Genomic DNA, 25,865 nt, shown 5'->3' with positions numbered 1-25,865 from the left:
GGCTCTGTAGGAAGTGAGTGGTGTCAGGCCACCAACTTTGTCTTCTAAAAAAAAAAAAAAAAACTTTTTTTTTTTTTTTTCTAGCTGTAAATAAGTCCTTAAAATGGAAATACGTGTTGTTATTCTCATTTAAGAAGAGCTCTCATTGATATACAATAAACTGATTCCAGTGGTTGCCTCCGGGAGGGGGGCGGGGACAGAGAGATTGACTCTACTCTTTTGTTCCTTTTGAATTTGATACCACGGGGGTATTAGCTATTCAAAAATACATTTTCATTTTAAAATAAAGACGTGCTTGCCAGCAGACACAGATGGGTAACACCAAGAAAGGAAATTAAGTGTGATCCGCCTTTAGGGATGATTGCTGCTAATGACCTATGTCCTGTCAGACATTTCTATCATAAATACAAACACACACACACACATATATATATATACACTCTATTACTTATACTTTGAGGTCCCTGGGTGGCGCATATGGTTAAGTGCATGACTACTAGCCGAAAGGCTGGCAGTTTGAATCCACCCAGAGGTGCCGTGGAAGAAGGCCCTGGTAACCTGCTTCTGAAAGTTCTCAGCTTTGAAAACCCCGTGGAGCAGTTCTGCTGTGCACACATGGGGTCATCATGAGTCAGAATTAACTCAAGGGCAACTAACAACAATAAGGTGTATTTTACAAATGTGGGATCCTTCTGTACCCAGAGTTTTGTTTATAACCTGATTTTTTTCTCTTGACCATTTATCGTGGGTAGCTTTCCATGTCAACACATACACTTCTACCTCCTCCTCAAGTATCCCCTCCCATGAAACTCTCTTTCGCGTGTCTTGGCATGGCACACGGCTTCCAGAGTGGTGCCGGGCACTGTGTGGGCACACCATCAATCCCAGCAGGCACCTATTGAGTACCTACTGTATGCTGAAGAAAGTTCCAGAAATTTCTGGTCTAGTTGGGGTCCTTAGATACCTGAGCTGTCTTTGTATTTCAGTTAAGGGATAAATCAGGTTCAGAGTTAAATCATTAGACAGGGAGAGAGAGAGAGTGTGTGTACCTGGGGAGAGACTTGATAAAAGGGTCTGGAGAGAGGAGGTGTTGCCCAGGCCTGTGGATCTCCAGGCCTGAGCGCAGGGACTACGCTCCCCCTGCAGGCTGTGTGCAGTTCCTACAGTATTATTACCAGAGGGGCTGCCTGTACCGGCTGCGTGCCCTGGGAGAGCGGAATCACCTGGACCTCACGGTGGGTGAGTAGCAGGGCCGGGCGACCAGACCCTCCCAGCTCCCTAGGTTTCCCCCCTACTCCCACCCCCACCCCGGGATCTCGGCCTAGCAGGAACATGGTCAGACCTCCCTCTTGGCCAAGTTGGCCGCCATCCTTCATAATAATTCATCATGGATTTCATTTCAGCTGCGGGCCAGGCCCTCAGCGCTGGGTCTGGATCTTGTCCTACTGAAATCTCTACACGTAGTGTTATCCTAGTGCTGTGAATATCTGATTTATGCATAATCCGTGTACATATAATTATGTGCAGACCTGTAGGTGCCTATAACTGGAGTTGCATGCTGCACTTTTGTGACCGATCAAGGTGCCCAAGAGTTTGTACATCTCCTCATCTAAACTTCAGGGGGAAGTTGTTTCTAACAAAAGTGTTAGCTGCTGAGACGGTCATTTCCACCGATTACTCTGCAGATGAAATGATGAGTGCAAAAGTCCATGACAAAGTGCGAAACCCTATGCCACTCACTGCCTGCCCCCAAGTGCTCTGTGAGTGTGAGCAACCCTGCTTAGTTCACGGTGGCCTGATGCCTAAGAGCCGTCGGGCCTAGCGACAGGCACTTTGCACACTCTCTCAGTCACTTCCATTGGGAGCACTCACCCACTTGTGACAGGTGGGGCTTGTCGCCCCCTGGGGTATGTGCGCCTCATCTGGATAACCTTACGGTGGCTGGCCTGGCTGGGCAGCAGGTGCCTGGTGTGGTCCTGGGGCGGCCTAGCCCCTCATGTGGCCCCTTCGCGGCCCCCTCCTCTCCACAGAAGGATTCCAGTCCTGGATGTGGCGGGGTCTCACCTTCCTCCTGCCTTTCCTCTTCTGTGGCCACGTGAGTCCCCCTGGAATTTGTGGGTGTGTCCTGGCCAGGGCCCCTGGTGGGTGACAGAAGGCTTTCAGGCCTCAGCTGTCCCCTGAGCTGGACCCATGGGTCCTGGGGGTTGGACGGCTCTCTGGTCCCAGGGATGCCAAGGACAGGGGCAGCATGGCCAAGTCCCGGCTCTCCTACTTGCCCAGGCCCAGGTACCCCAGGTTCATCATGGGTGCATGTCAGTGTCTGGGGGCAGTTGACTCAGAAGTGGGGAGTGGGGAGTGGGGGTGGGGGCCTGGCCCATCCCCCTGGGCTCTTCCCTTGGGTCTCCAGGAGAGCAGGGTGGGGTGAGCAGCCTGTCTCCCCTTTCTCCAGTTCTGGCAGCTCTACAATGCCGTCACGTTGTTTGAACTCTCAAGCCACAAGGACTGCCAAGAATGGCAGGTATGGGGTCTGTAGAGAGGGAGAATTCTCCACCATCCCTTTCCTGCGCCCCTCCCCCCGCCCATGGGGCCTGACTGCCCAGAGCTCCCTGCTGCTGGGGTCTCGGCAAGGGTGGGGGGGCCAGGGAGCTCTGCAGTGGCCAATGGTTTGCAATCCCACAGAGGTTTGCCCCACTGAGCGCCATGGGGGGCTGACCCTGAGGACCCACCCCTTTCCCCAGTTTGCGCAGATGTCTCCCTGCCGCTGGCGTAGCCTTGCAGATCACAGGAGACCCTGTGATAGGGGGGTTCCAAGGTTTCAGCGTGGGGGCATTCCGGAGGGGGCATGCTGTCAGAGCCTGAGCCACCTGTCTGGTTCACACCCTTCTCCTCTTTCCGTCTTCTCTGGGTGCCCCCGCAGGTGTTTGTCTTGGCACTTACGTTTCTCGTCCTCTTCCTTGGCAACTTCCTGACCACACTCAAAGTCGTGCATGCCAAACTCCAGAAAAACAGAAACAAGACAAAGCAGCCATGAGCCACGGCACTCTTGTGCCCCTTGGACCCCTGGACTTTGGGACTGCTGGGGGACTCTGGTCGGCACTCCTGCTGCCGATGTCCTCCCCAGCAGCGGCGGTGACCACTGGCTGCAGTGATCAGGGGCCAGTGCGTTGTGGGGAGCAGGGCCGAGGCCCCGGTCTCTGGCAGAACACAAGGAATGTGAGCCCAGCCCATCCGTGCAGTATTAGCCCACCCAGCCTCCCTATTTATAAGCATATTTAATACCAGGTCCCCCCAATTCCCCTGGAACCCGAGGCTTTCCCCACGGCCCTGGGCAGTGGCCAAGACTGGGCCAGTCTTCCTGGGAAGGGGCCTACAGCCTCAGGGAGTCCCTCTATCCTCTCCTCCCTCCCGTCATTTGAGCTCCTCAGGTTGGGGTTTGGATGTGCCTCGCTGGGGTCGGATTTATGCTGAACTGCTGCTTACTGAGTCCCAGGCATGGGGTTGAATGAAGCTCTGAGTGTCCTGTGGAGTACCCCGCCCTGGGCTACACCGCTTCTGCTGTAAGCTCCTGCCGTGGCGGGGCGGGGGGTGGGGGTTAAAGTTCTCAGAGAACCACTGTCTTTGCCTCCTGTTGTTTTGCTTTCTGAGTCTTCTCCCTGTTTGGTGGGGAACAGGGGCCTGCCCCCTAAGGCCTGGAGGGCTTGGACCCTTAGAATGACACCAATGGGTTTTCTTATTGAGGGTCACCACCAGAGGGCGCTCCAGCCCCTGGATTGTTTTAACTGAGGGCAGTTCTGACACTGAAAGTTTGGGTCTGCTCTTGGGAGTTTCCTGACCCTCACACCTCAGCCCACTTCCCCAAGTTCTTGCACTGAGTACTCAGGAAGTGGGACCAAGACTCTCAGCCTGCCAGGGGTTTAAGCCATCATGGAGGTCACCTATTTTCCACCTTCCTCCCTTCTTCTCAGGGGTTCTGGAATGTTCCAGGGGTTGTTAGCAGGGCCCACCCCTCAAGAGGCCAGATTCTGAGGCCTAGGAAGGTCTGGTAACCCAGCGTTAGATCCTCTATTAGTGGTAAGGGTGGAGAAGCCAGTGGGTTCAGTTGAATGTTCTACTCAGTCTCACTCATGGGCCTCAGCTGCCCTTAGAGACGTCCCTACAAATCCACTTAGACTAGAATTCACAGCTGATGCCCACAGACATGTTTTGTTTGGCCCTCAATGGGATTTAAAAAAATTGTTTCAGTTACATTTTTAAAATGCGAGATTCTCCCTCATCCCCCTCACCTCAGTCAAGATTCCACATAAGGACCCAATTTCTACTTTCCCTAGAAAAATGGTAAAGATCTGGCAGCATTCCTGTGGGGCGGCACTTGGCCAGGTTTAAGTCAGCCTTCGTAGTTTGCCACAGGCCCTGCCACTCCCTTTTATACCGGTGCTCCTTCCCTGTTCAGGTCTGCCATCTGGCTCTTTAGGTGCTTTGGTTTGCCTTAGACTAGAAGTCAACATTTTTTTGGAAAAGGGCCAGATGGTGAGTATTTTAGGCTTTGCAGGCCATACTGACTCTGTTGCACCCTACAGTTGTAGGGTGAGGGCAATACAGAAATGAATGGGCGCGGCTATGTTCCAATAAAACTTTATTCACAAAAACAGGCAGCGACCAGATTTGACTCACAGGCTGTAGTTTCCTGACCCCTGCCCTAGAGCGTCATGTGTGCACAACTCCTCGGGTTCTGCAAGAATACGAGGTCCTTGGTCTCATTCCTCTGTTGATCCCCAGAGCATTACAAGGGCTTTGGGAACCTAGGTAGGGTGGAGTGCATTTCAGAAGTCTCCTTTCCTGGCAGCCTGGCTTCTGATAGGCTCAGGCTTAGGGGGGCACCCAGCATTGGGCAAGGGGGGCAAAAGCCACTTGGAGCCATGATCCCATCTTGGTAATGCTGTCCTCTGGGCCTCACTCCAGAACCAAGCAGCGGTCAATCTCTGATGGGCGTTAGAATCATCTGGAACACTTGCTTCAAAAGTCCTGGGCCCCTCCCTCCAGAATTTCTGGAAGGTGGCCCGGGGCTCAGGGGTCTACAGGTTAACAGGTGCCCGCCTGGCTGTTGCTGACACAGGTGGTCTGAAGAGGACTAGCTATGAGAAACCCATCACGTGTAGGGAGGGGATGGGTCCTGTCCATTTCCACAGGAGGCCAGGCCAGGATGGCCTCAGCTCCAAAACCCCACATTGTGGTAAAGTGGAAGCTGTTAGGGCCAGAGGGCAGCTCAATGACAAATGGCCCACTCCTGTCCGCTGCAGATGGGGAAACAGAGTCTGAGAGAGAACTGACCTGATCCAGGCCACCAGGGATGGATGGTGCGTTTCACCTTGATTTTCTGACAGTGGGGTTGGGGGTTAGGACTCCTGGAGCAGGGGTGAGATTGGGGCTCGAGGGGTATACTTTTGGCCTTTTGAAAGATGATTTCCTCTCCTCCTTGGGCCTGTGTGCCCAACTCTGAAATGATGGTGGCCAAGCTGAAGGTCAAGGCTAAGTCTGCTGTGTGGGCCAGGAGGAGGGGCAGGGTGGTGGGTGGTGGTGGCCCCACATCCGGGGCTATGGCTTGTGTTCTCCTGATAGGCCCTGGGCCCTGGCCCTGTCATGGCCCCCCAAGTTCCTGGGGAAAGGAAGGAAGAAGCAGAGTGTAAACAGCCGTGCCTATCTCAGGAGGCCAGGGAGCAGGCAGCCTGGAGCCCATGGGAACCCTGCCAAGTCCACATTTGCCCGTGTACCAGACAGTTTTAATTTCAAGCATAAACTGGGTGTGCAGAGAGGGGCACAGCATGGCTGGTGGAAGCCAAGATGAGGACACTCTTGAGTCCTGGGGACAAATGTGTGGCCCAGACCCTGCAGAAAGTGTGGTTTCCAGGACAGAGGATGTGAACCCAACACCCTCATTCACCATGGGGCCACCGCTCAAGTGTGAGCCTGGAGGCGAGTTCGTGGTCAGAAGCCCCAGCTGGGAAACGAGAAAGTCCCAGAATGATCCAAGAGTCCTGCCACAGGCCCCAGACACAGATGCTGGAGATGCCCAACTCCGAGTGCCCTGTGAGAGTTGCGAGTGGGAAGCAAAGGTCCTGGGCCCTGTCAGTTCTGTCTTGAGGGCTGCCTGTCCTGGCAGGGGCCCTGCAGCCCAGTGTCCAGGGCCCAAAGGGTCACAGCAGCAGGCAGGGCCGGCGTTGTTTCTGCCGCTGGGCTTTCTTCAGAGCGCTCAGGGCAACCTTGGCAGCCTCTCGGAAGACGTCCTCCACGTTCTCCCGGAACTTGGCGGAACACTCCAGGTAGAGTGCAGCCTGGATCTGCTCGCAGGCGCTCTGGCCCTAGGCGAGGAGGTGCCAGCATTAGACAGGGCCAGAGTATGGGGTCCCTGGAGGCCTGCTCACACCCTCTGGTCGAGGGCTAGCTTTGGGGGCTCAGTTAAGGGCCCCCTCTGTTCTCCATCCCTAGGCCGGCCTCCCGAGTGTCAGGATGGAAAGGGAGGGCCTGTATGACGTCCCCCAGGGGTTGGGGCTGCTGGGAGAAGTTCATCCCGGCCTCCGCCTGCCCCTCTCCAGCTTCAGGCTGAATTCTGAGAAGTGCGAAGACCTCAAACAGGGCTTCCTAGGTCCTCCCTCTTTTCTGTAAATATGGTTCAGGCACCTGAACTTCCTCTTAGAGTAAAAGGAGGACTTTATTTTATAAATGAACTTATCTTTATTAATGCTTGCTTTTATTGAGATGTCTTTATTAATTTTCTTTTATATACAGATATATTTAAGGGAAATATCCTTGTTTGTTCTCCACGCCTCGCCCAAAAAGCCGCAGGGTTTGGATTTGCCTTGACTGTGACTCGTGGGTAGAGGAGCCTACTTTTGGAGCAGGGCCTGTCCCTCTAGTCCCCCGGTAGACAGGACGGGGTGGTGGTTAGAGTACAGGCTCAGGGTCTGAGAGCCTGGGGCCACATCCTGGCTCCACTGAAGAGCTGCATGACCCTGGACAAGCTATTGACCCTTTCTGGGCCTCCACTTCTCCCTTGCACAATGGGGGCTGCTAACAGTACCTGCCTTAGAGTTATAAGGATTAAATGAAGGAAGCCATGTAAAGTGCTCAGACCAGAAGGCTATCAACATTATTAATAATTTTAAATTATTAGAATCCTGCTTGCCTCAGCTCCCCCCAAGGCCACTAAGGCATCCCAGTGGCAGAGGCAGAAGACTGGGGAGCCTTTTGACCATGGCTGTGCTGCTGCCTTGGCTCCTGCTGGTGGGGTGGTGGTGGGGGGAGGGGTTGCCAGGTCACGGCCCACCTGCATGTAGGTGATGGGCTCCAGCTGGGCGGCCCGAAGTTTCCGCAGCTGCTCCTTGTCCTTCCTCAGGTCCGTCTTGCAGCCAATGAGCACCGTGGGGGTCCCTCGGCAGAAATGCGTGACCTCGGGGAACCACTGTGGGGGAGAAGGTGGGGCATCAGGGCTGGGGGGCTGCTATTAGCATCCAGCCTAGGAGGCAGGCCTCACCTTGATGAGGACGTTGTCGTAGCTGGTGGGGTTCATGACGTCATAGCAGATGAGCACGAGGTGGGTGTTCTGGTAGGACAAGGGCCGCAGCCGGTCATAGTCGTCCTGTCCTGGAACCAGAGCAAAGATGGGGGTCAGGGGAACACCCCCGTCCATGCTCAGATGGGCAGGCGACTTAGTTTCCTCACTATAAAGCAGGGGTGACAGCCTATGGTACTGGGTGGTGACAAAGATTCCTCAAAAGAAACCCACAGAATTGGTGCTCAGCGAGCTGGGCCTGATTACAGGGGAAGAATGTGCTGGGAAAACTGCTAGCCGTCATGACCGTAAGGATGCTCCCTGCCTGGATGCTCAGCTTGAAGGTGCAGACTTGGGGCCAGACTGCCCGGGCTCAGTCCCCCTCCAGATTCGGAGCCACGGGGCTGGGGCGGCCCAGGTCGCTACAGTTAACAGCCGTGCCCAGCATACCTTGGCTCTGGCTTCCCTGGGATAAAGTGAGCTGTCAGCTGAGCTCCCCCGTCCATTTCTGTGAACACCCAGGGCGGGGCACAGATTGCTGGAAAGAGCAAGGAGCCACCTCCCAGCCCAGGTTCCCCTGCACACTGGCTGTCACCCTTGCTGCAGTCGGAGCCACCTGGGGAGGGTTTAAGAATCCTGAGGCCCCTCCCCAGCACCTGCTGGATCAGAACCTGGAGGCTGGGCTGGAACCAAGAACAAGTTTTTAAAAGGTTTGGTTTAAACTTTTTATACTGACAATTTCAAACGTCCAGAAAAACTGCAAACAGAGCACTAAGAACCCTCTGCCTCAGATTCGCTAAGTGTTCACCTTCTGCCCCACTTACCTTATCACTGTATAAACGCTTTGTTTCTCTGAACCACCGCAGACGCCCCTTAATGGTTCAGCACATGTTTCCTAAGAACAAGGGCATTCTCTTCCCCTACCATGTCCTGGGTGGTGCAAACAGTCAGTGTGCTCAGCTGCTAACACCTACCCAGAGGTGCCTCGGAAGAAAGGGCTGGTGATCTACTTCCAAGAAATCAGCCATTGGAAACCCTGTGGAGCACAGTTCTGCTCTGATGCACACGGCTTCGCCATGAGTCGGAGTTGACTCCACCATGAGGGATTCTTACCCTACCATAGTAAAGTATCGCACTCAGCCATCAATGCTGACACCAGACTCTGATTCAGTATTTTGATTTTGCCATTTCCCCAATTAAAAAAAAAAAAAAAAAACTTTTTGCCAGCGAGCTGATTCTGATTTATAGTGACTCTACAAGGCAGAGTAGAACTGTTTAAGCATAGGGTTTCCAAGGGGCAGCTGGTAGATTCGAACTGTGGACCTTTTGGTTAGCAGCGGAACTCTTAACCACTCCACCACCGGGTGGCGCCAGTCTGCCCTCCACTCCCTCCCTGCCGCAGGTCTCAGGAGAAGTGGCCTCTCCACCCAAAGCTTACATATTGTCTACTGTCTGACTCCCCCGTGGATGGTAAACACCATGAGGGCAGGGGCCATGTCCTTAAAACTAAATCCTGGTACCCAGTAGGTATCCTGTAAAGACATGCTGGCTTTTGATTTGAAATTGCTGAACTCTTGTCAAAGGCAGCACGGATAAAGGCTGATATGTGCCCCTGGGTCTGCCATGACAGCCCACAAGGACATTAGTGCAAGAGACATCAGAGGGTTGGTGAAGGCAGGGGTTAGGCTGCTGGGAGTTGAAGGAGGAAGTCGAAACAGTGTGTTCAGAACACCTAGGGTGAGGCCTTTGCCCCTGTAGTTCCCTCTTCTAGAACACTCTCCCCCATGTAGCAGCATAGCTCACTTGCCCCTTCAGGTCTCTACAGAAATGTCACCTCCTCCGAGAGACCTCCTGTTGGAACAACAGCCTCATTCGTATTCCGCCGCCCACCCCCGGTTGTGGTTTTATTTTTCTTCACAGCACGCACGACTCCCTGACGTCATGCTATTTTCCTATTTGTCTGCCCCCCCAGCACATCAGCCCCCTGCAGATGGGGGCCACGTCTGTACTGTTCACTGTGGCATCCCTGGGGTCTAGCGCTGTGCCCGAAACACAGGCGTCTGGAATGAATGAACAAGCCAAAGAGTAGGTGAACACCATGGAACAATCCCATCCGTTTCCTCTGCTGTGAGGACTCCCATAGCCCTTTAGCATTTACAAGGGCACTGCACTCGCATGACCTGTGTTAAATCCAAGCAGCCACTCTGGCAGGTAAGCAGGGAAAGTTCCAGGTCGGTGAGTTCTTTGCCTTGAGAGCCCAAGACAGCAGACGCCGAGGGGCCAAGGCCACAGCTGCAGTGCCAACTCGATCCCCAGTGCCAAGGTCAGCTGCCTGTGCGGCCACTCCACAAGTGACAGTTCTTCCAGGAAACCCAGCCTTGCCAACTAGGAACTAAGCTCTGGGCCCCCGTTTCCTCACCTATGAAACAGGGATGCATGAAGCCGGTGAGCCTGTGAACGCTTGCTCATCGTATGCCAAGGCCTGTCTGAAGCTCTTTACCTGCCTTAGGAAACCCTGGTGGTGTAGTGGTTAAGCGCTGCGGCTGCTAACCAAAGGTTGGTGGTTTCGAATCCACTAGGCGCTTCTTGGAAACCGTATGGGGCAGTTCTACTCTGTCCTATAGGGTCGCTGTGAGTCGGAACCGACTAGATGGCAACGGGTTTGGTTTTGACCTGCCTTAACTCATCACGCCTCACAATGACCCTACAAAGTTGGCTCCACTTTACAGATGCAGAAACTCAGGCAGAGAGAGGTGAAGTGAGCTGCCCAAGGTCACATAGCTAAAGGGAAGCTTTGTAATGACAGAGGACTACTGGCAGGACTCGGAATGCCCTGGTGACATGATGGTTAAGTGCTTGGCTGCTGTAAGGTTGGTAGTTTGAACCCACCCAGCAGGCTCCCTGGGAGAAAAGACCTGGCAATCTGCTAGATTACAGCCTAGGAAATCCTATGGGGCAGTTCTACTCTGTCACATGCGGTCGCTATGAGTTGAAAATTGCCTTAATGGCATCCAACAGCAACAATTCTCCTAGCCTGCCCCCAGAGGGTAGGCAGCTATTCTCACCCTACAAGCCCCAGCCCTAACCAGATGAGGAAAAATGGCTGCCAACCTAACACCTAGAAAGAGAGGGACTCTGGGAGGGTGTGGGCAGCCAGCCCAGATCCCACCTCCTCTGGGATGGTTCCTGGCTTGACTCCTGTCTGGCTCAGCTTTCCCCAAGGTTCAGTGTGGGCCACCACGCAGGAACCAGGCCACGGACCATATACTTCCACCCTCCCCGTCACTCAGGAGAGCCACTCAGATGCACCTTCCCTCGCAGGGCCTCAGTCTCCTTATCTTCAAAAGGGGGTGATAACCCTGCCCCAGATATTAGAAGGGAAAGGACGTGGTAGGCTGGGAGATGCTGGACAAAAGCAGAGGGATTGCTACTGTGGCTACTATTGAAACAAACTTCCTGAGGCGGGTGGGCTTCGGTGGGGGGGCGCTAACCCCGGGATCTTTGGACCCACAAGCTTTAGGAGTCCACTACCCACAAGCACACCATTACAACCCTCCCCCAGTTTAACCATAACAGTGCCAAGGCTTAAGGGGGCCAAGCCACCGGCCTAGTCACACTGGGGCTTCACCCTGTCCTCTCATGTGAGCTCAGGACATCCAAACAGTCTGAGTTGTACACAAAGGAGGCATTGTGGACTGAATTATGCCCCCCTCCCCCGCAAAATATGTTCTATAAATCCTAACCTCTATGCTTGTGGTTATAATGCCATTTGGGAATGGGCTGTCTTTGTTGTGTTAATGAGGCAGAATTTATCTTAAGTTAATTTCTTCTGAGATAGAAAAAAGATTAAACAAGCAAGTAGAGATGGGCGAAAAGAGATGCCAAGCCACACGAAGATCGCCCAGGAGCAGAAGCTGAAAGAGACAAGGACGCTCCTCCAGAGCCAACAGAGAGGGAAAGCATTCCCCTGGAGGCAGTGCCCTGAATTCTGACTTCTAGCCTCCTAAGCAGTGAGAAAATAAATCTGTTTGTTAAAGCCATGCACTTGTGGTGTTTCTGGTATAGGGGCATGAGATAACTAAGACAGGAGGCATTTATTCCTCACGTGGAGAAGTCTCTGGGCCACGGTTCTCTCAAAGCCGCCCATCTTCCTAAGGTTGGCGATACTGCGGGGCGGGGTAGAAGTGTGGTCTCTCCTCACGCAAGGGTATTTCCTTTGCGGAATGGAGCTTTACTGCAATGGCCATCTTTTTGGGGGCCCAGGGTCTCTGAGGGCCAGAGCTGGCTTGAGGACAGAAGGAGTGTCCTCAGGCCACAGTAGTCCCCAAATCTGGGAGGCACACTGAGGCTAGACTGGGCGTTGGTCAAGGGAGGGTTCGGGTAGAGTGAGAAAGGGAAGCTGCCAGAGAAACTCTTACTAGTTCTGCGAAGTCCCACCCATCTGTGTTTCCTCCCCAGAAGGAGGACTAGCTGGGGCTGCAGCAGCCCCAGCCTTGAGCTAAGCCCATATTCTGACTGACCCGCACATGCGGCTCCCCTAAGCCTCCAGGGCTCCTGGCTGCTATGGCTCATGATACCCCTCTTGTCCCCAACTCCTCAGCAACTCTCTGCCCCCCTTCCTCTTGTTTCCCTCAGGTTGGAAGAAGACCAAGCTCTGCACCTCCCTAGGGCAGCCCATCCTGTGACCCCAAGCCTAGACCCAACCCCAAGGCCCAGGTGAATTCCATCTCTAGCTAGTGTCTTCACACCCCTCCCTTCCTCTGCCTCCCCTCTGCCGGGGAAACTTCAGGCTTCACCACAACTTCCTGCCTCTGAGGGTGTCAGGGCTCCATGGGGGAGGGCAAGGCGTGTTCACAGCCCCCGCCCCCCTTACCTTTGAGCACGGAGAGCTCCGTCTGCCCCTCCGCCCCCTCCCACCACTGTAACTGCTTCCTCAGGACGGAGAGAAGTGGCCAGACTGCCTCCCACTCGCCCAGGGCAATCACTGGGTCCTGTGTGTGGACAAATTCGGTCTCCCAGGGGCCACCCCTGTCCCACAGCTCTCATCACTGCTGGGTAAGTTGTCCTTTCTGGGGCCAGCCCAGCAGGTTCTAGAACCTTCTACAAGAAACTCTTCTAACATCATCTCTAGCTCGGCCACTCCCCTCAGCCCCTTAGCCCCTCAGCCCCTCTCTTTCTCTATCTGGTCATCTGCCATGTTCTCCCCATATCCATCCACTCTAAAGGTAGAGATCATTGCTATCACCTGCATCACACAGGGCCCTCCCCAGTGGTGCCTCCCACATTCAGCTTGATGATCCATTCATTCAACAATCACATCAGGAGGCTCCCTTTGGGGCAGGGCTGGGCTGGGCCCTGAAAGAATGGAAGGAATGACCCAGTCTGTTCTACTTGTTGCTCACTGACCAGGGAATTTCCTCACCCAGTCACAGCAGGGCACCTTGAGGGGGCAGCCATATTTCTTCCCCCTCAGGAGCTGGTCTGGGTCTGTCGTGCTGGCTGTGAGGCCCGCCTACTCTGTCCAGAACTCCGTGAGGGGCTCAAACCCCAGCACTGCTCTTCTGCTGCTGGGAAGAGTCTCATTTTAGTGGGGAAACAGGTGTCCCCCAGTAGCAGGGGCTGCGGGCCAGCACAGAGCTCTGCAGGCCACAGACTCGAGAGAACGGGCTCAAATGCATTGGACTACTACCTGAAAGGTTCGTGCTTCTAACCCACCCAGCAGCGCCCTTGAAGGAAGGCCTGGTGATCTGCTTCCATAAAGATCACAGCCAAGAAAACCCTATGGAACAGTTCTACTCTGTAACAGTTGGGCTCACCAGGAGTCAGAACTGACTCGATGGCAACAGGTTTGGTTTTGGTTTTCCTTTCAGCCAGCCCCTTGCTAAGTGCCCCACATCATCTTAATCTGATTTAATCTTCAAGACTGTTTTCGCCTTGATTACAGGTGAGGAAGCTGAGGCCCAGACGTCCCCAGGTACCCAGTCAGCTGCAGTGGCATTGAAGCTCCAGTCTGTCTGGGTCTGCCTGTCTCAATAGCGCGTGGCTAAACCCCAGCAGGATGTTGTGGAAGGGAGCGTCACTGCCCAGGTGGTCACACTCACATGAAAGATCTGGTGACAGGGAGCTCCTTCCCTCCCTCCTGCAGCAGCTCTGACCACCAAGTCTTCCTTATACCGAGTACAAGCTTTCCGGAAACGTCACACGCCAGTCTACACTGATATGTTTTCTGAGCATCACTCTCTGGGTGAGGCCAGAAAGGCCAGGAGTGGTTCCTGCTCTCATTCTGATGGGAAAAGCAACCTTGACCCTTAAACCACCACGATCCAAGGGCAGAGAAATCTCCCCTCTGACCCACCCAGGGCCCCAACTCTGACCCATCAGCACTAACCCACAAAGCGGGGTTAGTGAACTGCTCAGTCCCAGGCAGGAGCCATATGAGATGAAAAGTGTCCCAAGCACTTTTAGTGCACCCAGCCACGCCCTCGGGACTTTCCCTGTACCTCCTGCTTTCCCTGCCCAACCCTGTCTGGGGGCCTGGTTCTGTGCTGCGGGAGGCCCTGCAGGCCTCTCAGCCAACCACAGGTGGTCCTCAGAGATCAAGGTATAGGGAACCATAAAGTAAAGAAGCCAAAGTCCAGGAAGGAGAAAAGGCCTGGGGGCCGAGGCAGCCCTTTTTCCGATCCTCCCAGGATACAGCGAGGGAGGTAATGATCTGCCTGGGAGGCGGCTGCTCTGGATTTTGGCTCAACCCAAGGTAGCCGGAGACCTCACCTCACACGTACAGGGTTTGGCCGGCAGGGGCGGGGACACACCATGATGTGGTTTCCACGCAGGTCACTCACTAAACACTGAGTCACAAAGACTGAATGAGCCCCACCTGGGAAATCTTGACCTTTGCTTCCCGATGTAGATTCAGCCTAGGGGGGAGCCAGGGCCGGCGGGAGGCACCCCAAGGGCTGGCTGTGTTACCCAAGTCCTCCTATTGAACGTGCTGGTCTCCAACACCAACCGTTGCAATCAGCATAAATCTGCATGCGTTACAGGCAGCAGGCTGAATCTTATTTCTGACCTGCATTCCCCAGAATGCCATCCCTCCTCGGTTGTTCATTTTCTAACATTTCCTGGTTTCTTCCCAGGAAAGCACAGAACTGTAGCCACAAATTCTAGGACTACAGGCTCAAAACTGGAGCAAAGAAACCAGAATCACCCACCATAGCCCACCGAATCTCAGAAGCCGGGGTGTTAATGTCCATGGGATCCTGAAGCCTAAGGACAGGCTCTGGTCTGTACTTACCGCACCCTAGAGCCACAGGACCTAGATATGCAATCCACTGAATCTTAGAATCTAGATCCCAAAGAACCTTAAAACACCACACGATGTTACATATGAAATCCCGAAGCCATGTGGAGCAGAAGCGTCCCCCACGAGTTCTCAGAAGCACCGGAGGGAGCTGTGGGCTCTCTACACATCCAAACATCCCCTTTTACAGATGCGGCGAATAAGGCCCCGAGAGCGGCAGGGAGACCTCAGGGCCCCGCAGAGGCTGGGGGGTGGGCATGCCCCGGCGGGAAAAACCCTTCGGTGGGACCCCCCAGGGACCCTCGGCGCACACACGCACTCACCGGCCGTGTCGTAGAGGTTCAGGGTCACCTCCTTGCTGCCCACGGTCACGCTGGCCGTGTACTTCTCGAACACGGATGGGGCGTAGTGCTGTGGGAGAAGGGGTCGGGCTGGTCTTCCAGGGTCCGGGCGCACCCTTACCACCCTCACCCCACTAGGCTCTGGAATTCCCGAGGGGCCGCGCTGGAGAGGGTGGAGGCCATCTTTCCGCGCTCAGGACGCCGGGGACCCTGGCGTTCCGGCTCCGGGAGCGGGCAGGGGCTGAGGGGTGCCCCTCGCCCCCAGTGGGCCTAAGCGGCCCCGAGCCCACCTTCCTCCAGCCCACCGCGGGCCTCACCTCGGGGAAGGAGCCCTGGCTGTACACCATGAGCAGCGAGGTCTTGCCGCAGCCACCGTCACCCACGATCACGATCTTCAGCTCCTTCCTGCCCGGGGCGGCGGTGGAGGCCCGGGTCCCGGGGGCGTCCATAGCCCGGCGCTGACAGCACTGACGGCGCTGGCTCCCAGCGCTGGGGCTGCCCAGGAGCAGCTGGGGGCGGGGCCTGGCTTGGGGCGGGGCTCTGGAAGCCCCGCCCCCGTAACCGGCACCGCCTCCGCCAGGCAGACACCCGGGTCCACCCCCCAGCCTCAGTTTCCTTCCTGCTAGGTTCCTGGCCCGGAGCGTTCAGCTCTCAGCCCCAGGGAAACTGAGGTAAATGAAAAACGAAGTCCCCTTTCGCCGCAAGCGGAGCTCCCACGCCCTCCCCGAAGCGTCACGGCGCGCCCCCCGCAGGCAAGACCCGACTGTTTCCGCGGCTGCACGCCGGGCGCCTCTGATTGGCAGGCTTCTCCTCCGGCAGGGACTCTGATTGGCCGGCTGGGCCGCCCCCCATTGGACAGGGACTCCTTGATTGGTGGGCTGTGCTTCCAGTTGCGGAGTCCACAGCGCCGGGGTCTGGAGCTCAGGGAAAAGCCTCTGCTCCTTACCCCCGGCTTTGCCCCGCCCTACAATGTGGTCTGGTGCCAGCTTGCCTCTGGCCTTAGTTTCCCCCTGATGGCAGTGGTGGTGTCAGGAAGGATGCTGGCACGGGGGTCTTGTCTGCTCACCTGGTCTGGCCCTCGGGGCTCCTGTGCGTGTGCCGGGTTGGCGGGTGGAGAATACGGAATTGGGGTTTCACTTACCTGCCCCCCGCCCACACTCCCTGGGGCTGCAGAGTGGACGACTGGCGCCCTCTGCCGGGAGCTCGCCTTGGCGCGGGGCCGCTCAGGGAGCAGGTGAGCGGTCGCGAACACGCCGTTTCCCGGGTTGGCCCCAAAGCACCCAGGCTGGCGCCTCTTCCCGCAGGGGTCATAAGCATGGTGAACCGAACCGACACCGTCGGGAGCTGGCCGGATGGATCTAGTTGAGGTCAACTGGGCCCCGCCTCCGTGCACTTCGCAGAGACTGATAACCCCCACCCCCACTAGGAAATGTAAAGTGTTCTCCACCGGCAGCCACGTGGCCTTCACCCCAGGTATTCTCCCGTCTCCTGACCAAAACAGTAGCACTGACCACTTAACTACGTGCAGGTACTACCACCGCTTCCCTCCCTGCCACCTGGGATTACTGTCCAACAATCCATGTCAGCGGTCAGGGCTGGTGAGGGGCCCCTGGAGCCGCCCCGTGGCAAACAGGCACTGGGCATAGCTAAAGGTCTGGTCCTCCCAGCTGGGCTAAACGAAAACAAAACCAAACCCGCTGCCGTCCAGTCGCTTCCAACTCATAGCGACCCTATAGGGCAGAGTAGAACTGCCCCATAGTATTTCCAAGGAGTGCCTGGCGGATTCGAACTGCTGACCTTTTGCGCCACGAGGGTTTCCCCAGCTGGGCTAGTAGAGCCCATTTCTAACAAAACCTGCCAATAGCACGGCTGGGATAAATGACTTGTTTCCTCGGAGGGGAAGGGCTAGCTGGCAGGATTCAGAATCTTCTTGCCCCCGCCCACCCCACCCCACCCAGAAGACTCTCAATTTTGAAATTCTTAGCAAAGATCGGGTTAATTTCACTTCGTGAAAGAAACTGCCACCCTGGCAGTGCCACACATGCAGGGTCAAGGTTTTCAGTGGATGCAAGGCAGGGCCTGACCACCAGAGGGCAGCCGCGACCGCCCGTGGAAGCCCCAGAAGACAACAGCCTTAGCTGGGAAGGGGATGAGAACCAGACCCAGGCTGTGAGATGGAAGCCCTCTTCTGTCCTCTGGGCTCACCTGGCCAGAGGAGAACCTGCTGTGTCAAACACCCCTTTGACAAATTCATAGCAACTCATCTGTTCCTTTTTTGCAACACATTTTTATTGAGAGGCAATGGTGTTCCTGCCCATGAGGAGCTCACAGTCTCGGGGGAAGCAATCCAATGCATTTGGGAGACCTGAACATTTAGAGACCAGAACCCACGTGGGGCTCAGGGGAAGCTGAGAGATGGGTAGCACAGAACTAAGCTGGGCAGTGTTGGGGAGGGCAGGCAGGTGAGAGCAGAATGGATACACAGCCTGGGCCAATGCATGGAGTCTGAAAAACCCCATTGGGTAGGTTGCATAGAGCCTGGGGAGTGAGGAGGGAGGCCAAGGTAAGTGGGGTTAGCTCATGGACGGGCTCTCCTACCATGCTCCCTGAAGGGAGGTTGTTGGCCGCTCAGCTGGAGGAGTAGGAGAAGAGCCTGGTAGGGCCAGGCCCTCTTAAGCTCCTCTCCAGTAGCCAAGGAGGAGCTGTCACTGGCCCAGGCCAGGCCAGCGAGGCAGGGATGGGGCTGGGCCATCTTTCCACAGCGGCAGCCTGAGGTTGGCAGGAGAGGAGGGGTCCAAATCCAGGGACATGTCAGAAGTAAGGTCCCTGGGACTTGGCGACTGACCACAAGGCTTTAGGAGACCTTGGAGGCCAAGCCAGGGTGGAGTGAGTCACTCAGGGACAGAACAGATGGAGAGCTTGGGGTGAGCCGACCACCACTTACCTCCCCTCTGGCTACTTCAGGTTTGACCCTCCAAGAGGATGGGCTTCACTGGGGTCCCTGGAACTCGGGGTGGGGGGGAGTGGAAGAGTAAGGGTCACCCCACTCTAAGCAAACTGTCATCTGAAAGCAGACTAACCACACCAGCCCATGAGAGGGCTTCTGATTTCCTCAAAACCATGAGACCCTGGCCTCTACTTTCCCCACCTGTGAAATGGGGCTATGATCCCTACTGAGGACAAAACAAAGACATGAAGAAAACTGAGGGGAGGAAATGAGAAAACAGTCTTCCCAGTGCTGCATGGGCCCAAGCAATACAGCTGACACCGGCCCCTGCCCAGGCAGGAGGCTGGCAGAATACCACCCTCAGTTCCCTGGAGCAAGTTTGATTTGGACACAGCTCTGATGCCGGGTGGTAGTGGCATTGGATCTACAGCTAAAAATACCCAGAAGCCAAGCCAGCTGCTCCCAGCTTCCTCAGAGGAGGTTGGGCCAGCCAGGCCAGCTGGGAGCTGTGCTTCCCGTCTGGGCCCTGCTCCCTTACCTGCAAGCATCCCAAAGATCTGGGGCATTCTCCACCTGTTCACCAAGAATTCCTGGAGAGGTTTAGGAGGGCAAGGAAGATTTTTTAACCCAGTTTTATCACAAGAGCTGTTGGGACACAGAAGTCTAGAGGGCTGCCCAGGTGGTGATTATGGGATGAACTCACTGTGTTCACTCAGAGGCCTACAGGGCTGGGAGCAGCCTGCGCTGTGGCGAGGCCAGCAGGGAGACATGAAAGGGGCCAGTCTATTCCCACCTAGTTAGAGCAAGGTCCAGCCAGGCTAGGATGGGAACAGTAATGACAACACTTTTGCCTTCCACTTCCTGGGTGCCTCAGAAGACCCTAAGAGTTACCATGTCACCTACCCCACGACAGACAGAAGAAACTGAGCCTGAGCACCTGAAGCAACTCTCAGGCCCCATGGACAGGAAGTGGCTACCAGCTGTCTGGCTACCCCACACCTGTGGGCATGGCAGGCCTCGGCCACCCTTCGGTCCAAAACCACTCCCCTCACAAAGCCAGACTCAAATGGCTGTTGTCTACCCTTCTCCTAACTCCTCATTCACAGGAAATCATGCTCAGACGGAGGCAGGGACTGCCCCATGGCCACCAGCCAGTCAGAGACAGCACTGGACCCAGGTGGCCCCAAGATGGCAGTGGACGCCACTCCAGGGTCGGAACAGAGGCTGCTGTCTCCACCCAGAGGGTCCAAAGGGCCACATTCCATGTTGGGACACTTGGTGGCCCTGGTGGCTGGGCCAGAAGGGGCGGGAAGCCTGGAGGCTTAGTAGGAAGGCAGGTCCAGCTGCCTCCCGCCACCTTCTGCTAGTGTGACCCTTTCTGAGGCAGGCCCCATTGGGCCCAGTGCCAGGAGCAGTCCCACCACTCAGGGCCAGGAGGAACAACAGCCAGCAGGACAGAGAGAAGGCCCACCCGGCGCTCCCTAGGAAGAGATCCAAGGGACAAAGAGAGGAGAAAGAGAAATGAGAGAGAGAGGGAAAGTGGGGAGGAGCTAAGATCCTTCCAGCTGATCCTGGCTTCCCAGAACTCACACCTCGACCACAGTTTAGCACCTAATTGCTCCCTAATTGGTTAGAGGACTGGAGTGAAGGAACGGGCCGGAGCTCTCAGGGAAGCAGCTGGGAGGAGAAGATTGAGATCTACCCTTTAACCAACCAAAACCAGTGGGCACTAAGCCAGGGGCCCCAGGACTCCATTAGGAGGGAGGTCGACCACCTCAGGTAGTGCTATGGCACAACAGCAGGCCCAAACGTGACTCCCTCATGACTTTTTAGAGTCCTTCCCCCTCGCCCCTTACTCCAGGTGGAGGGCAGGAAGTCAGGTGCAGGTGAAGCGGGGTTCACCCTCTAGAAAAGGACGGCCTGGGACCCTCAGCTCAAGAGGCGCACAAGGCACCCTGCGGACTGCTCCACCGGACAGCTTAGTGAGACTGCGAGTGGGGATGCCAGGAGACAGCTGGCACGGGAAGAAGCCCAAAATAGCCCAGACAGCTGGGGTGGGGGTGCCAGGGCTCAGGCGCTGGGCTCCAAGTCAAGACACCTGGAACCCCATCCTGGCTCTGCCAGTGGTGGCCTTGCAACCTTTAGTGAGTCACTTCTACTCTGGTCAGTGGGTGGGCAACCCCAAATCATGACCCCATCATGGAGCAGTCTGTGGAGACGGGTGCTGATGACTACACCCGGCCCAACTCAAAACCCACAGGGAAAGCAGCGCTGGCTCTTGGCACCAGGAAAGCCAGTTGTCCCCTTTGCCCTCAGGCCCGGCCACGTGCTGCCTGAGGTCGGGGAGGAGCTGGCGACCGGGCGCAGCCCTGCTCCCTGCAGCCACTCCCAGCAATAATCACGACAGTAATGGAGACCAACTCGTGTGCTGCCTGGATGACAGGCGGCCTCCTTCATTGCACTCAATTCTTCTCCCCGATACCAAGAAAAGCACGCACTGCTATCATTCCACGTAAGAAGACTTGCCAAGGTCACCGGCACAGCTGAGATTCAAGCCCACAGATGGGGGACTTAGAGCCTCCCTTAGACAAGCACCAAGCCCCAGCAGCTCCCCCAAACCTCAGCCTCGCCCTCGCCTTCAGGGGTAGGGCACAGAGGGGGAAGGGACAACGGCATGATCAGGGGCACCTGGACCCAAATAGCTCATCAAAGTAATCACAAACCAGAGATCACAAGGGATGGAATAGGGGAAGAAACGGAACAACTGAGAAGTCAAGGGCCTCAGCGTCTCCAGCTGTGTAGCTTCCTGGAGACAAAGAAAATGGAAAACTAACTGGCCAGCTTGTGTTAGGAAAATAAGAATGAGAGCTCCCTTAACTATGAAGCCAATCGCTTCTCCCAAGCACTGAGCTCAGGACTCCAAATGCACCAGGTTACTTCTGCCTCTCACCCACCCCAGGTGTTAACCCAGAAAAACCCACCCAGTGCCATCGAGTGGATTCCGACTCAGAGCGACCCTATCCCAGAGGTTCCCCAAATATGTCTCCAGACCAGCAGAATCACAGTCACCAGGGAACTTGTTAGAAAGGCAAGCTCTGAGGCCCCACCTACTGAACCAGAAATTCCAGGATGGGGTGTGTAGCAGTTTTAAAGAGACCCCCACGTGATTCTGGAGCTCACTCAGGTTTCAGAATCTCTGCTCCCATTCTTGCAGGTGGAGAAAGTGGGGCTGGGAGACTATGTGGCTTGTACTGAGGTCTCAGCTGACAAATAGCTAACCGGGTCTCAAACCCAGGTTTGTCTGATTCTAGAAATAGGACTATGAACACCTGCTCCATTTGGCGATGGGGAGGGAACTGCAGGAGTTACCAGCAGAGGGGAAAAGGGATCAGTAAAACCTTTCCCAGGGAAAGCTAGTCAGCTCTCAGAGTCTCCTTATGCTGGCACTGTCAGCCCACACAACCCCATGCTGGCTGGAGGGCCAGGCCAGGTCACTGCCTAGCTTCCAGCAGCAGGAACACCACCACAAAACGCACTACTGAAAAACAGTTGTGAGACGCAGCCTTTAGTGTGCTGCTAAATCCGGCAGAGAACTGCACGCCCCACACTGCTGACAACAGAAGCTGACAGACTGGATGGATGGGCTCAGCGGCCCAACTCACACACGGTCACACATATTTTTGTGTGGAGGAGGGGCTGCAAAACCAGCCTGGCAGGTTTGGGGTTCCCGCCCTCCGGAAGCTCCAGGCTAAAGCCCCCCAATCTCCCTCACAGTCTGGTAAAGGGGTCACACCTACCTCGGTGGGAGGACTGTCAGAGCCAACCTAAGCCTGCTCCTGCTGTCCAAATAAGGAGGGACTGTCCGCTCTGGGACACCGGGCACGCTGTCCCTTCTCCAGTCAAGTGCCTGGGGAGAGGGGGGAAGCGGAGGGCTAGTTAGGGCGCCCCCAGCTAGTGGAGCTGAGACCTCACCGGCCTAACCCGAGTCGGACAGGGTCTCCAGGGCCGAAGAGAACCTTACAAATACCGCCCCCACCCCACCCCCCGCCGCCCAGCTGCCAAGGCGGCCCTCAGTCTGAAATGGATGGGGGGGCTGAGTCACCAAGGTTCAGCCCGGGCGACAAGCAGCAGGCGGCGACTTATCTGCATTTCCAAAGGCCCGCCCCGTCCGCATCCCCTCCCCCAGGAAGGGCCGGAGATCTGAGGGTTTACCCCAGAGGCCTCAGCCCCGGGAATCCCGGGGAGGCCAGCTCAGCTTTCCCACCCCTACCCCCACCCTAGGGGGCCGACTTGGAGAGATGTGCCTGGAGTGGCCAAATCGGGGCGTCTTAGGCCCCAAGTGGGGACAAAGGGGCCGACCCACCCCACTGGCTCGGCTATCACAGGGAGACTGGGAGCCCGAGCAGAGGCACCAAGGACGGTGGGCTGCAGGGGGCGACCTGGGGTCAGGCCGGGCCGCGGGAGAAGCTTCCGCAACGTCCGGTAGCGTTGGAAGACTCAGGGGACCGCCGCGAGGCTCCAACCGGCCCCCTGGCCCTTTGCTGCTGGTTCCCGTGAGGGAGGAGAATACGCCCCCGCGGGCCAGCATGGACCGAGGCCTCGTGCCGCGCGGGCCCTGCGCCGGGGCGGGGGTCCGGGGACGCGGCCTGCCACCCCCCAAGCCGGTCCGGGGCGTCCTGGGGGCGGCGCGCCCCGTTCCCTCCCCGGCCGCCGCCGCCTCCCTCCTCCCGCCTGGCGCAGCGGCAGCCACCGCCCGGGCCGCAGGCGGCGCGCGAAATGGCGCCCGTCTGGCCGCCTAGCCTGACGGAGAGAGCGCGGGAGTCTCCACGCGCGACGCCCCCGAGGCCCTAGCGCCCCGAAAACAGGTCCCACGACTTCCCCCGGCCCGGGGCGCCGTGACCGGCGGGCGTTCAGGCCCCAGCCAGGCCGAGGAACCGCCTCCTACGCCGGATTCGCAACGACCAGCGGGGAAAGAGGGCGGGAGGAAGGAAGAGAAAGCCGACCGCCATTAACCGCCGCAGCCCTGCCGACCGGGCCAGCCCGCAGACCCGGCCCAGGCGGCTCCCAACCCCGGCCCCGGCCCTGGCCCCGGCCCGCGGCTCTGTTGGGAACCTAAAAATAAAACTCGTGTTTGGGAGGGAGGAGCGAGCGTGGCCGGGAGCACAAGCAGCGCTCGGCTGCAGGCGGGAGAGATGCTGCGTCATGGTGCCAACATGGACGCCGGCCTTTTGTCCTTTTTTGCTCAAGAAGCGCAGGCGCGCCCCGGAGCCCCCAAAAGCCGGCTCCGGAGTGCGAGGCCCCTACAATCAAAAGAAAAAGGGGTCCTAGTCTGAACCGGGATGTTTCCTCGTCTTTTGGGTTCCCCGGTCTCCAAAGCACGTCAAATTCTCCCCAACAAGGCTCAGATCTGGGAAGAGCGAGCAGGACAGGGACAGGGGGTTCCATGGGTGCCCGAGGGTCGCTGGGGCGACCCTCTTCTTGCCTCCGGGGCAGTAGGGGCAAAGGGGTCTGAAAAACCTCTCCCACCCGACTACCAGACATAAAGCTCCAGAAATCTCCTTCTCCCCTCAGCTCCCAAACATTTGCAGACCGTGGCCTGCTCTGAAAAAGGATTTCCTCGAAGGGGTAAAAGGCACTTTTTTTAAATTTACTTACCCGCTCAGCCCGGTGCCATGGAGTCTGGAAGATCAAGCTGGGCGGTGGTTTTGCAGGTGTTATTATAAAAAATATATAGATATGGAGGACTTTTTTTGATTGTTTAGTTGGGAAAATTGGGGGAAATGGTGTTGCCTTTTTTGTTGTTGTTACCTTTTTGTAAGTTACACTCTCATGGCATTGTCTGCTCCTTCCACTTCTGCAAACTTTCCAGGGTTGGGTTGGCAAAAGGCGGCTTCGTTGAGGACTGTTTACTGCTCTGCATATAGCAATGGTGTGATCGTCATTAAGAGACAAAAGGCGAAAATACAGAATCAAACAAAAGGCAAAAGACGCACCAGCCATCCCAACCGCCATAGAAAATACCCCGGGAGTTAACGTTGGTGTTTGGCTCGGACCAGCTACGACTTGTTTTCCAGTTTTAATCTAGTTTCCTGTGACGGCTTTAGTTATTTCTACACAAAGAGGTCTTCCTTTCCCTCCCTCCCCCCCTTCACTAAGATGAGAAAAACAGAGGTGTTTTTCTTCAAATAGATCGATTTTCAAAGAAAGTGTACATGTTACTGGGAAGAAAGCTGACTGGCATTTAGTGCTGTAAACATTTTCAAAAGATTAAAGCTAAAACCTTAGCTTTAGAAAAGCAAAATCGTCTAAAAGCATTTTTAACTGGCTTATATTAGACAAAAGACAAAGACAGACATGCAGATGAAGGTTCAGAAATTAGGACATCTCAGCAACATTAACATGAAAACTGCACTCGGAAGGACAGAATGGATTGGGTACTTACAATGTAAAAGGTATTTAAAAACTGAAAGAGTAACAACTGCTCACAGTATTTTTTGTTGTTGCTGCCATTTCGCTAGTCCTAAACCTAGACATTTAAAACATTACCTTTTTAAAAAGAGAGCAGAAGGAGTTAATAAGATGGCCAGGTTTAAGTGTTTAATAGAGGAAACTACATATATTTAAAAATTTATTGTTCAGTCAAGAGAATACAGATTAAGACAGCTCCAAGCTCCCCCCACCCACCCAAGAAAAAGAGGAAAAAAAAAATGAAATATGTCATTTACTCAGGTTTTTTGGAATTCAAAATTGTTAACTGCTGACATTAATGGTGTGCTATGACCTAGTTATACAAGACAAAGATGGATTCCAAGTCATAAGGAAAAATCCAGGTCTTTTTAAAAAGTCTTCTTCATTCTTCCAACTGTGAGTCCTTTAGCCTGTTGACAAATGTTAAACAACACACTGAGGCGTCCTGAACGGGATGGTAGAGTCAAAGGAAAAACATTCCCCATTTGCAACAAAGGAAAAACCCACTTGGCCATTTAATTCCATTGCAGAAAAATGGCTCCCCTCATCTGTTGGCCTCTCCTTGGTGTCTGATGAAGGATGTTTTGAGATCAGCGTCTAATAACTCAAACCCTATAGAAGCCGCTCGCTGATTGGCCGCCGCGGCCTGCCGCCCTGATCCAGCCAATTACCTACCCACGGCCAAATTACGAACCCCGAAAAGAGCCCCAATATGAAATCCACCACCACGAAGCCCCGGCGAGGCGGCTCCTTCACCCCGGCCGCCCGAGAGCAGAGGCAGAGGGGGCTGCAAACGCGTCCTCGCGAAGCCCGGGAGCCTCGGAGTTGAACTCACAAAATGGAAGCCGCGCGCTGATTGGCCGCCGCCACTCCCGGACCTTTAATAAAGAAAGGGGAAGGAAAAGATAAATGCAAAGAAGGGGGACTCTCTCCTTCGCCGGTGGCTGGAGGAGGAAGGGGGGATAGCATGTGTTCAGCACAATTACGGGGCGCTCGCCTCCAGAAATAATAAGAGAGAGAAGCTTCTATCACCCGGGTCCAGACGAGGGCTGTATCCTCCTCCCAGGAATGCCAATGCTAATTTGGTTCAAATCCTGGTTTCCCCTCTCCAGCTCGGATCCAGCGGGGAGGGGGTCGCGGGGCAGAAGAGGAAGCTGGAGCGCAGATCCCTCGATTGCAACTCTGCTGGAGTCGACGTCTACTCCCCCCACGGCTGCCAGCGTCCAAACACACAATCACTCCCTCCCCCCCAAAAGAAACCCA

General features: G+C 55.7%; 3 protein-coding genes across 19 annotated transcripts in view; 1 reads left to right on the top strand and 2 right to left on the bottom strand.

Annotated features, from left to right (window-relative positions):
• The window catches only part of TMEM120B (transmembrane protein 120B), a 41,466-nt gene extending 36,187 nt beyond the window's left edge, over window positions 1–5,279 (top strand). Inside the window, exons 9-12 of one of the 2 annotated variants that reach the window (XM_049865827.1) lie at window positions 1,147–1,235; window positions 2,031–2,095; window positions 2,450–2,518; window positions 2,918–5,279. In XM_049865827.1, the coding sequence (XP_049721784.1) occupies window positions 1,147–1,235; window positions 2,031–2,095; window positions 2,450–2,518; window positions 2,918–2,969 (275 nt within the window). In that variant the 3' untranslated portion in view covers window positions 2,970–5,279. Of the gene's footprint in view, window positions 1–1,146; window positions 1,240–2,030; window positions 2,096–2,449; window positions 2,519–2,917 lie in introns of both variants that reach the window. The other variant, XM_049865826.1, reaches the window with a different exon arrangement.
• Window positions 5,280–5,382: 103 nt separating this feature from the next.
• On the bottom strand, window positions 5,383–17,098 carry RHOF (ras homolog family member F, filopodia associated). Its single transcript, XM_049865829.1, has 5 exons — window positions 15,505–17,098; window positions 15,170–15,257; window positions 7,529–7,638; window positions 7,322–7,456; window positions 5,383–6,356 (listed from the first exon to the last, which is right to left on the bottom strand). The coding sequence occupies exons 1-5, from the start codon at window positions 15,634–15,636 to the stop codon at window positions 6,192–6,194; spliced, it is 630 nt and encodes a 209-aa protein (XP_049721786.1). The 5' UTR covers window positions 15,637–17,098; the 3' UTR covers window positions 5,383–6,191.
• Window positions 17,099–17,454: 356 nt separating this feature from the next.
• LOC126065661 (uncharacterized) lies at window positions 17,455–25,852 on the bottom strand. Of its 16 annotated transcripts, none has more exons than XR_007514900.1 (4): window positions 25,438–25,852; window positions 18,673–24,048; window positions 18,132–18,188; window positions 17,455–17,956 (listed from the first exon to the last, which is right to left on the bottom strand). XR_007514900.1 is itself a non-coding variant. In XM_049865935.1 (2 exons), exons 1-2 carry the CDS (start codon window positions 25,569–25,571, stop codon window positions 23,247–23,249), a joined length of 936 nt encoding a protein of 311 aa, XP_049721892.1. In that variant the 5' UTR covers window positions 25,572–25,852; the 3' UTR covers window positions 17,455–23,246. The 16 variants fall into 16 exon arrangements, 1 of the variants encoding a protein (XP_049721892.1); XR_007514899.1 differs by having other exon boundaries at window positions 17,455–18,262; window positions 18,673–18,724; window positions 21,932–24,048; XR_007514902.1 differs by having other exon boundaries at window positions 17,455–18,188; window positions 18,673–18,724; window positions 21,932–24,048.
• Window positions 25,853–25,865: the final 13 nt, after the last annotated feature.

The sequence above is a fragment of the Elephas maximus genome, chromosome 22, assembly GCF_024166365.1.
Source record: "Elephas maximus indicus isolate mEleMax1 chromosome 22, mEleMax1 primary haplotype, whole genome shotgun sequence".
NCBI lineage: Eukaryota > Metazoa > Chordata > Mammalia > Proboscidea > Elephantidae > Elephas > Elephas maximus.
Note: the sequence above shows the minus strand (reverse complement) of the source record. Positions and strands in the feature narration are given on the sequence as shown.

Excerpts from the sequence above, each read along its gene's own strand:
- RHOF (XM_049865829.1), bottom strand. The coding sequence starts at position 15,636 with ATGGACGCCCCCGGGACCCGGGCCTCCACCGCCGCCCCGGGCAGGAAG. Across the intron at positions 7,639-15,169 it reads GAACCTCTACGACACGGCCG|GACAGGACGACTATGACCGG; the intron begins GTGAGTGCGTGT and ends CTCTGGTTCCAG. Across the intron at positions 6,357-7,321 it reads AGCCCATCACCTACATGCAG|GGCCAGAGCGCCTGCGAGCA; the intron begins GTGGGCCGTGAC and ends CTCCTCGCCTAG.
- LOC126065661 (XM_049865935.1), bottom strand. The coding sequence starts at position 25,571 with ATGCTATCCCCCCTTCCTCCTCCAGCCACCGGCGAAGGAGAGAGTCCC. Across the intron at positions 24,049-25,437 it reads CAGCGCGCGGCTTCCATTTT|AGCAGTAAACAGTCCTCAAC; the intron begins GTGAGTTCAACT and ends TGCTATATGCAG.